General features: G+C 36.4%; 1 protein-coding gene across 1 annotated transcript in view; it reads right to left on the bottom strand.

Annotated features, from left to right (window-relative positions):
* Positions 1-9088, bottom strand: part of EIF3A (eukaryotic translation initiation factor 3, subunit A) — a 27138-nt gene extending 18050 nt beyond the window's left edge. The window contains exons 1-6 of the mRNA XM_010859269.1: positions 7849-9088; positions 7556-7692; positions 7009-7172; positions 5484-5683; positions 4147-4355; positions 2260-2431 (exon numbers count right to left, since the gene is read on the bottom strand). Of these exons, the coding sequence (XP_010857571.1) occupies positions 2260-2431; positions 4147-4355; positions 5484-5683; positions 7009-7172; positions 7556-7692; positions 7849-7986 (1020 nt within the window). The 5' untranslated portion in view covers positions 7987-9088. The remainder of the gene's footprint in view (positions 1-2259; positions 2432-4146; positions 4356-5483; positions 5684-7008; positions 7173-7555; positions 7693-7848) is intronic.
* Positions 9089-11921: the final 2833 nt, after the last annotated feature.

The following is an 11921-nucleotide window of genomic DNA, read 5'->3' as shown; positions in this document are numbered from 1 at the left end:
AAAATAAATCTATAAATAACAAATCCTGGACATGATATGGAGAAAAGGGACCCCTCTCACACTGCTGATGGGAAGGGAAATCGGGCCAGCCACTAACAAAAACAGTATGGAAGTTCCTCAGAAAACTAAAATTAGAATTATCACATGATCCAGCCATCCTTCTCCTGGGCATAGACCCAGAAAAAATAATTCAAAAAAGATCCATGCACCCCTACTACTGTGAACAGCAGCACCCTTCTCAACAGCCAGGGCATGGAGACACGGAAACGTCCATCAACAGATGAGCTGATGAAGAACACACACAGCGGAGCACTATTCAGTCATAAAGAAGAATGGAGTAATACCATTTGCTGCAACACAGATACAACTAGTGATTATCACACCAAGTGAAGTCAGAGAGAGAAACACCATACGATCACTTTCATGTGAAACCTAAACTATGAGACAGAAACAGACCCACAGATAGAGAGAACAGACTTGTGCTTGCAGGGGAATGGACTGGGATGCTGGGGTTTAGTGACGCAAACTGTTACACACAGAATAGACAAACAAGATTTCCTACTGAATAGCACAACTATATTCAGTATCCCAAGATAAGCCACAATGGAAGAGAATATAAAAAAGAATGTATATAAAATTAAATCACTTTGCTGTACAGCAAATGAACACATTATGAATCAACTGTACTTGTATTTTAAATAAATCAATGTTCTGGATTTTCCATTGAGCACCCCCTCCAAATAAGGAATGTACTGAGACAGGCTATCATCATCTACTGAAGTATACTTGCTTCCCAAGCTTAACAATCTCTTAGGAACTTTTTGAGTCTGTTCCTGAGATACTAGAATCATTCTCTAGGTGATTATGAATTTAGCTACATAAACCTAATACTCAGGTCTCGACCTTGTACATAGAGTGAACTCAAGATTTATAAAATGCCTCCTGACATCTAGTTAAGCCATTCATCTGACACCAACTAGAAGCCTTCTTATAGGCATTTATTTATGGGTCCAATGAGGACCCAAACGTGAATGTCCTGCCTACTGATCCTGACCCCACCAACAGATTCCTACATCAGTATCATAACTGATCACCTTTAACATCAAGGTATGCTACATGAGCTCAACAGATATGGATAATACTTCCATCAGGCACACTTTGCAGTATTTAAAACAATTTTTTTTAATACTTATTTGCTAGTTAAGACCTCTTCCTAAATACAATGCTCTTATTTAATTACGTTTAATCCTAATTCAGGAGATGGCAATGGCAACCCACTCCAGTACTCTTGCCTGGAAAATCCCATGGACAGAGGAACCTAGTGGGCTGCAGTCCATGGGGTCGCCAAGAGTCGGACACGACTGAGTGACTTCACTTTCATGCACTGGAGAAGGAAATGGCAACCCACTCCAGTGTTCTTGCCTGGAGAATCTCAGGGAGGGGGGGTCTGGTGGGCTGCAGTCTATGGGGTCGCACAGAGTAGTACACGACTGAAGCGACTTAGCAGCAGCAGCAATCCTAATTCAGTCCCATAAAAACATGCCAACACACAAAGCCGGTTTTTATAAATGGCAGCACAATAAAACATGAAGGCATTCAGAAAGAAATATTATTTCATAGGTTAAGTTAGTTCTTTTGAAAAATTTACCACAAAGGGAACTTGTCTTGCTACTGTAACAGAGAACTGTTACAAGAGAAAACTATCGCCATATACAAAGTATATTAACTTTTATCCAAACTGATTGACCCTGCCAGTGAAGGAATAAGTCCTATATTCTCTAGCATCTGTCTCTCTTTTTTCTCTTATCCTGAAGTAATTTGCTAGAGGTGTACCACAGTAAACACTAAGTCAAACTACTGTGAATCAAACTCCTCTGGACTACAAATTCCATTTAACTATCACTTGCCTGGCAGGTAACAGACACTAACATGATAAATTCCCACTGAATTAGTCCAGTGTGCCCCTGAAATAAGCCATGATTGTTCTTGCCCATCATACTTCCCTTATCAAGGGGCCCATGCTATTCCTCAAAGCTAATCTGAGTCTTGTCTGCTGCATCCAATTTAACTCCAGCTCATTCAAGACAAAACATCTCACCTCAACACAGGGCTGACTTACACCAATGTTTCTCAAACTTGTCATGTATCAGAATCCCCTGGCAATGCATCAGAATTCTCAGCATTTAATCATAAATTATAAAACCTGATCATAGAGGGTTCTGTTCAAAGCTGTTAAAGAGTGCTAAAACTTATACCAACCATATCGTTAATAAGGCCAATTCGTGTTGGTGGGGCTTGCAGGCCTAGCAGGGTTGCAAGGCGACGCTGTTTCTCAACTATAATGCCGTCCATATCCAGAAGTCGAGCAATATCAGTACGCTCAGGGGTAATAGGGATGGAAAGAGTGGCCAAAAGGACTCTAGTAGACATTCTGGAGAACAAAGTTACAATCTGTTAAATTTGCAAATGTCGATAAGCAGAAAGATACTTCTCTAATTATCTAGTACAATATGCCAGTGATAGAATATGTATACCACCACTATGAACTGGCCTCCTAAGTGTTTATCAAAGCATGGGATTAATTAAAAAAGAAATGGATTATCCTAAAATGAACCCTTGGAGAAACAGAACTTCACCCACCCACTTACTACTGTCAGTGTTTTCTAGCTAAAGAGAAAGACTGTGTTGAATGCAACACAGACACACCTGCATATACCCCTACTTCCTTATAAAAACTATTAGGGAAGACTTTAAAACTAAGAAAAAACTAACACTTAAGAGGGAAAAGTTACAAGGATCACAAAAACATATTTATGGGAGTTGAGGGCAAAAGTTAAACGTTAGCTTCCTTAAAACACAAAACTCGGGGTGAATTTGGAGCACCAGAGGACACCAGGGACTGCGGGCTCTGGAGCCCACGAGTCAAGAGTTGGAATCTCAGCTTCACCATTTCTAACTGGAACCCTAGGCAAGATAACTTGATTTTCTAAGTCACCAGGTGTTGGGAGGGTTAAGGAAAATAATGCACATATAGCCAAACAGCCTGATGATTATGACAGCACTCTTACAGTCTTTTCTAACAGAAGACTATAGAAATAAAGAAAATAAAGTTTTTTCCCTTATTCCAACAAACAAGGATTACATATATAACAGATAGTGAATGACATAATGAACACTGTCCTCAATAGTTTTTTAAGGGACTTTCCTGGTGGCCCAGTGGTTAAAACTCTGAGCTCCCAATGTAGGAGGCACAGGTTCAATCCCTACTTGAGGAACTAAGATCCCACGTGATGCTCTGTGTGGCAAAATATACATATATATATACGGAAGTGCCAAGTTTTAGTTGCTCAGTCGTGTCCCAACTCTTTGCAACCCTCATGGACTGCAGTCCACCAGGCTCCTCGGTCTAAGATTCTCCAGGCAGGAAGACTGGAGTGGGTTGCCATATACACTAGAAAAAACTCAGTTGGTTTCATGCACTGCTTACAAGCTAAGAAAAACAATTTGGTGTATGTACTTCTATTAGAGACCGAAATAACATGGTCTGCCAGTAAGAAACGGCATGTGAGCTGCCTAAACCCATCTAAAATGTATAATAAAAACCAAACATGACTGAAAGTATATATGTAATGCTAAAAAAATAAAAGTCTTTAGATTGTTAGGTTATAGGCTATCTACATAAAAATACACATGCCAATTATTTACAGAGTTAATGTTGTATAGCTGGGGGGGGGAAGTTACTTGATAAAAGTACTCATTTTGGGGGGAGGGGGTCTAATCAGTTCCTAGATTCTAAATACCTACACTCAGTTAAGGAAGCTAATACCTTAACACTGCCTTTCCTAACATTCCATTTTCTCAACTGGAGGGTTGGTTACCAGATACAAGATAGCTACCGAAGACCAAGAATACTGCCCAAGAATACCACTGAGATTTTTTGGTAGTTAACAGTTAGAAGGCGTGCTGCTGGCAACCAGTGGGAAAACCAGGGATGCTGCCAAAGACCCTAAACACACAGTCCCCTGACAAAGAAATAACCAGCCCCAAATGTCAACAGTGCAGCTGAGAACCCTAATCTAACATTATCATGCCATTTACAAGATAGTTCTTTTATATCTCAATACTATCCAACAATAAGATTCTTACCTTTGCATCTCTTCTTGTGTAAGATTCTTTCTCATCTCTCTAGATAAATGGTAAAGACGATGGAGTGTCGACGCATGAAAAAGAGCATTTCCAGATTTCCAAAATACAGTTGAGACTTTGTTATAGTAATTTGCCATCAACTGAGGCTTGGGCGGTTTTTTAGATAAGGAAAATAGCCCATGAATATCTTCCACAGCTTTGAATGCTTCCTAAAATTAGTGGTATAAATTACAGTCATTACATTCTAAACAAACAAAACAACAACAAAAATCTATGAAACTTAAAATATATTACACTTAAGGATAAAAATGGCAAATAAAATACCTTCATGTGTGGTTCTTTTTATTCATAATTTAACTATCTGATATATCTCAGAAAACTAACACAATTTCTTAGACTGCCCGTGCCTTTAAAGAGTATCGTACCACTTGGGGGAATATATTTTTAAAGAATCTGGAAGGACATAAAACACAACATAAAGGCTATTTCTGAGTGTTAAGATAATGAATAAATATTTTCTTCCTTTTACTTATCATTTTTTCCATACTAGGCATGTTTTACTTGTCTTCTATTAAAATTTTTTCCTTTAGTTCAGGTATCTTAAGGGTGTACCTGCAGAAAAGGAAAATATGGGAGAGCAGGAGATCACATTTTCATTGGCTGAAAACTACCAATTTTTAGTTTCTTCCTCTGCAATTTCAGTAAGATTTGGTGGGGGAATCAAATATATAAAAATAACTCATGAGAAAATGTCTGCAGAATCCTTAGCGTAAAAAAGTCCATGTGGACAACAAAATGCCCACTACCAAGATCTCTGATGTAGGATCCTCACTGTGCAAGCTTCCCAAGTCTGTGCAGCACTAAGAGATCCAGGGGACAGTCTCGGGCTGCATTTCTCCAACTCTCTGTGGTGAAGGCCAAGTCTGTCTTTGTGATTTCTCAACTGTTGCCATCAGTACTTAATAAATTACTATTAAAATAAGATGGAAAGACCAACTGATTTTTTTAAATCCAGGTAAACAGAGACAAAACTACCATGAAATTATTTACAAAATTTTGTAAAGGCATACTCTCTAGGCATTGAGCCACAATTTGAGCACTGAGGTCTGAAAAAGAGATTAGATGATTTGGCTTGGAATTGACAGCAGGCATCAAGAACCAAAATAACTGAGACTTCTTGTCCCAAACTCTTCCTTCTCCATTAGACAACCTCAAATCTGTTACCTAGCTACTGAAATTAACCAAGAGACACCAAGACGCAGATACTCATTAAGAGAAGAAAAGGTAATATGGGTTATTATTACTACAAAGAAAAGCCAAAATAGTTCACAACATACCTGCCACAGTTCCATGCTGATAGCACTGTCCAACTGAACAAGCCTGGTTTCCAAATGCATAGACTGGCTCTCTGGATTATTAAGGTTGATTGCTGTACTTTGGTTATGGTGGCGTTGAATCTGAGACAAATGCATTCTCAAGTTGTCACACAACTTACGGAATTCGGCTTTCCGGGTATATTGGAGGCAGAATTTGAAAGCTATAAGCATAAATTGTAAAATATATTAGGTACTTTCCACCATAAACTTAGTATTTAAACAGGTTCTATTTCATGTATTAAGGTCAGTTATCTTAACAAGATTTACCAAACTCAGCATCAGTTTTGAGAAATGATCAGTTGTAACTCACTTCATGTGCCCTGAGCACCTTTTAGACACAGTCATCAGTCCTGGTCTAAGACTGAAATGGTTCTGAGAGCTAAGGAAGCTATTTAAATTTAGGTCTAAGAGGGACTCACCTTTCAAACACTTATCACTTCAAACCCTAAAAGAGCAAAAAAATTCTCGTCTGAAACACAATTAACTCTCTTACCTACTTTACTAGAAAACAAAGCTTCTGCACTAACTGAAACGGAATAATACAAATTGGGGGTCTGTGGTAACCTAATTTCAGTTCTGCAGATGTATAAATGAACTACCTGCTCTATCATTAAAACACATAATTTTCTACTATCATACATGCAATACTAAAATAACTTCTTTGAATGTCCTTTGTCAATCCCTTAAAAAAAGAGTATTTCTATTTCAATAGGCCTGAAACAAAAGGATGCAGTTTAACTACAAGTTAATATTTAACCCAACTGTTATCAAAAGGTCCTAGTTGCCTTGTGTTAAATGCTAGCCATGTGGGCAAAACGAAACAGATTCTAATACTCCTAGTAAGCTATTCTTAGTCACATAATCACTTAAAACTTGAATAAACAAAAACAAATGCCATATTAAAAATGGTGACAAGCTTGTGCCTAAGGCTAAAAGTAAGAAAAAGCCAAGAGCCACTCATGTCATATATAGTTAAAAGGCTGCACTGACAGGAAGATAAGCTGCAACAGTAAGGCAAAAAGACAAGATTAGGAAAACAAACTTAATACAGTTCTCCAGATTAAAAGTGCATGGAGTGTTCCTGAGTCTTCAATAAGGTTTAGTTCTATATTCAATAACACTCCGGAGCTCAGAAAGACCTTAGAAACCCAGTACATGGTTAAGTAGCTTGCTGAAGAGTATGCTATAGAGTCAAAAGTATTGATAGAATCAAGTTTGCCAGAAAGCAATAGAAAAGTTTATCTTTTCAGTCACTTAGAAAACTCCAAAATGACTTTAAAAGGTGCTTCAGACATCAATGGAAAACACAGAATTACCCTGACTAATGAAACAAATTTCTCAATATCCAAATGAATGCCAATCATCTAAAGCAAGAATTAAAACTACGTAAAGTAAGTACTACAGAGAAAAGGAGATTAACTTTAACAGTTAAACCTTTCGCAAAACCTATGCTTGAGTCAACTTTTCAAAGCAGTTCTTGTTTTACCTTGTTGGGCAATATCATGGTAGAGACGCTCTACTCTAGAATTGTTCCGAAGAAGGTCCAAACACTGTCTGTATGATTCCCACAGGAATTTAACCCATGGAGTTAAAAGTAATCTGTCAGTACGATCCTGAGTGTCTTCACCACTTACAGCACTTAGGAGAACACTACAAAAATATTTAAAAACGTTGAAAACAATTTTAGACATGGTTTCCTACTTTGCCATATGATTATAAAACCAAAACCAACAATGATCATTATAAAATAGTTCAAATTCTACCTACAACTTCCAACATACTGTAAAGCTATCACTTAGTCCAAGTATTTGAATTCTTAATCTGTATTAAAGCCATTTAAATTAGTATACACCCTATCAGATGGTTTTTCACTTTTATGAACTTTGAACAGTACATGACTTGAAGTTACTGTACATTTAAAATTCCAAAGACAAGCATTCTTTCTAATAAACATTTACTTCAAATGGGGACAATGGAGACACATGTGAAGAAAAACAATGAGAAAGATCTATTTAGCAATTTAGCCCACATACCTCTCAGGAGTTTGAATATTATCCAGATCTTCTATGTCTAAGACCATCTGCTGGGACTCTTCTTTAGCAGCTTCTGTTTTCTCCTCTGCCAATTTCAAATATGCCCTGACAACATCCTCTAGAGATTTGATGTTCACCTAGCCAATAAATAAATAAATAAAACTCGTCTCCCAACAAACCAAAAAATATTTTAAAAGCAAACTTTATGGTATAAAACAGTAAATATGAAAGGTAAATGCCTCCCAAAATGACTAAAAGCACTTACTAAAATATAAAAACCCAGCTGTTCATACCTGTTGACAAATGTTCTTATACTGATATAAGCCTTCTTTAGCCAAATGGCTCTTGCGAAGATCCACACAAAGTTCCAAGTATTTCAACATAATCGGCTCGTGTATCTTTTGCCATGTTCTATGTTTCTTACTTTTCATAACATCATAAAGAACGTCCAGAGCAGGTTGCTTTTTGCCAACTTCAAGAAATTCTGGAAAAGTAAATCAGGAGAAAATTAATTATGTATGCTATATAAAAACCTAAATCTTGCTTTTTAACTTGGCTGTTTTAATTTCCCAACCTATTACCATCTCTTTTGAGGTCACAATTTATTTTTGATTTCTAACACTATACCAAGGTAAAAAAAAGAAAAACTGATACTATCTCAAATATGACCTATGCGTAAAACTAGATTTCACTCAATTCCTCTGCACCAATTATATCTAAGTTACTTTATAAAGTTCTAGAGATTCAAGTCATGAGGGTAACAATCTCCCCCTTGAATAGGCAGAAAAAGCAAGTGTAACTTCAGTCACAATGATCTGGCTGATGCATTTCTTGCTAGTTTGTATTAAGACTTAAGGTAGAAAAAACAAATTAGATTGACTATGTTCCTTTTAGATCAATGGACTATGTGGGTCTATTGCAGGGCTCTATTTTATCATTTCTCTACTGACCTGCCTAGGCTTCTGCCAATACCTCACTGTCTTGATTACTGTAGCCTGACAGAAAATCTTGAAGTCAGGTAGTGTGAGTACTCCAACTCTGTTCTTCAGTACTAGCTGGCTATGTAACACCTTTTGTCTTTCCATACAAACTTCAGAATTGCTTGTAGATACCTACAAAATAGCTCACTGGGATCTCACTGAACCTATATAACAAGTTTGGAAGAACTGACAACAGCATTTAGTCTTCCAATCCATGAGCACAAAGTATCTCTCCACTTATTCATCCCAATCTAAACACGAGAAATAAACTGAGACAAATCCCAGCTAAGAGACAAAATACCTGACAACCAATACTCCTCAAACTGTCAAGGCCACCAACAAATCTAAGAAACTGCCACAACCAAGAGGAGCCTAAGGAGACAACGAAATGTAATGTATCTTGGGTGGGATCCTGAAATACACAGGAGACATTACAGAAAGCTGAGAACAATGTATGGACTTTTCTTAATAATAATGTATCAGCATTGATTCATTAGTTGTAACAAACATACCACACAGATCTAAGATATTTATTAACAGGAGAATCTGTGTGTGGTGTGACCCTCTGTACTATCTTTGCAATAATTCTGTAAATCTCAAACTTCTAAAATTAAAAGTTTATTTTTTAATTGAGAAAAAAATTTTTGAATGTAGAGCAAACAAATGTATACTCTTTTAAAAATTCACTGCCTAAATCTGATGGCATTCTGTATGTAGCAATATTTCAAAATCTGTTCCAACCTCAGATTTTGGGTATACTGCTTGTTTTGAAAAGCAAAAGCTCCTCCATTACATTTCTGACCAAAGTTAAAATTTATCGTATTTTTTTCTTTTTTTTTTTAAACTTTCTTAATACACTTAACAGACTACGGGTGGTTCTTTTCTGGTTATGTGTAACTTAAAACTAAGTACCAAATTTCACACACACAAAAATTTCTCCGCTGAAAATTTGACAATAATTTGGCAGAACACTAGTTTACGCTATAAAAAAGTTAAAACACATCTGTTTTTTAAAATCAATGTTCATTTTTCTTAAAAAAAAAAAAATTGACAATTGTTTTAGGCATTGACCTAACAATGTACAGCATTATCTAAGATATAACTATTCTAGGGCAAACACAGACCAAAACATCTCCCATCTGAAGGATTTACTTAGTAACTCATTTCTTCTTCCAATCATCACATCTCTCAGGAATGCTGCCTCTGAACATTCCTTCCTCCAGGAAAACTATAAACAATATTTCTATTCTAGTATATTTTTAAAACTTTATACAGGAGAAATCACAAAACACATTGAAGTCAGTATCTTTTAACACAATATCCTATGTCATCCCATATTATACCAAACCAAACTCCTCACATGCAAATAAACATAAACCCCTCTTCAATACTTCAATAATCTCAATACCATATCTGCCAATATGGGGGCAAGGCCATTTTCACTTGGGTCAATTTTATTACACCCCTCCCAATCAAAGATGTAACACTGAATACAACTAGATACTTTGCTGGAATAAGCCTTTTCTGTTTCAAGGAAAGGACCTACTTATCATCTTCCTGGAGCATGCACACACAGTTATTTTAAAATTTAACAATATATTAGTGTTTTTTCACAACTATTTAACAGAAAAAGCTTTTATCAGCCAAAAATTGGGGAGTAAATGTTTTTACGTTTATCCTTTACATTAAGGGTATCACAGCAGCCCACCAAAATAATTTATTATATCCAATTCCCAATCTTACACTGAGGATTTAAAACCCATACTACTGTATATAAGCACTATCAATATGTTGCAAAATAGGCACCAAGAGTTAAATTTAAGAGCTGGCCCCCGGTATGATGTGGTGACAAAATAACAAACTAGCCAAAAATAATTCCCAATCTCTTATTTTTAAATGACTGTGGTAACAATGTCACTTAAAAAAAATAGTAAGTCTTGTTTAGTGATAAAACTGAAAGTACTTTTCATTTCCTCAATAGCTAGTCAAATTAAGATTCCAAATCCAATACTTTCAAATTCCAAAACAATCATCTAATTAGGGGGAAAAAAACAAGTTTTTGAGGCTGTGCGAGAGAAAACTATCACACACTAAAAGCTGTGCTGCAATCTTTAAAGAAACGTTCATTTCCAGATTGATATCATCTTAAAAATAAAATCTGGAATTACAAACTATTCCTAGGAGGGTAGGCATTCTTAAAGACACAGTGAGTGATCTATGTATCTACCTATAGTAAAGTTTAGGTCAGCCCTTCAATTTTACTAGGTTATTTGTGTAACAGACCAAGTAGATAAGCTATAATGTTACATAATTTGTAGGCTTAATAACAACTTTATTTTTAAGACACTGGTTGTAGAGTGTAAGTTAAAAGGCCATTATACAGTCAGAATCAACAGAGCTGGCACTATCATCAATATGAACTGGAAAGGGGGCTTTTTCTGAATGATTCTGGGGTATGCAAATTTCTTGCCGGTAACTGCTGGGACTCCGTCTCATTTTCCAGAATGCTTGTTTTCAAACTGCTTCCAAAACTACTGCTCTGACAAACCATTCTACACCTAAATTAGGATACTCTAATGCTGCTGCTGCTAAGTCACTTCAGTCGTGTCTGACTCTGTACGACCCCACAGACGGCAGCCCACCAGGCTCCTCCATCCATGGGATTTTCCAGGCAAGAGTACTGGAGTGGGGTGCCACTGCCTTCTCCTAGGATACTCTAATGGATGGGATCTAAATGTGATTTGATTTGATATTACAAACGTTATAGATAAATGAGATTATTCCCATTAAAAATAAAATGTGCTCTGATTACCCTATTTATAAAATTTTGTCAACAGTGTCATATGCCATCCACATTCTGCTCATTGATACTAAAACAGGATCTAAGATGAAAGGTACAGAAATTATACTACTTGAAAGGAAGGCCTCTCTACCATACCAGCACTCATCTAACAGCTTTTTAAAAGGCCTTTTACAAAAACTACACTAACAAATTGAAGACCCCATCCCCATGTCTTTCTCATCTTGCCTACTTGAATTTCTGACATTTTCACAAATTGCTCTTCATGAATCAAATCTATTTCAACTTAGAAATTGTGAGAAAAGATTTAAGATGTTAACATACATTACTTCTAATTTTAAAGTTACTGAAATACTAAGTTCATATAGATTCAAAAGGGAGGAGTGAAGGATACAAGGCCTGAACACATCAATATGTAGTATTTAGGCCATGGAGATTACAGTGCTTCAGCCAATTAACATGGAAAAAAATGTGTTGGTAAAGCATTCAAAGGGCTGTAAAACACATCTATAGTAGTAATTTCACCCAAGTCATATGTATACCACAATATGTAATTCTCTTAAGTTTCAAAACACTTAAGAAATAA

This window comes from Bison bison, unplaced genomic scaffold (genome assembly GCF_000754665.1).
Source record: "Bison bison bison isolate TAMUID 2011002044 unplaced genomic scaffold, Bison_UMD1.0 scf7180017864456, whole genome shotgun sequence".
Lineage (NCBI taxonomy): Eukaryota > Metazoa > Chordata > Mammalia > Artiodactyla > Bovidae > Bison > Bison bison.
Note: the sequence above shows the minus strand (reverse complement) of the source record. Positions and strands in the feature narration are given on the sequence as shown.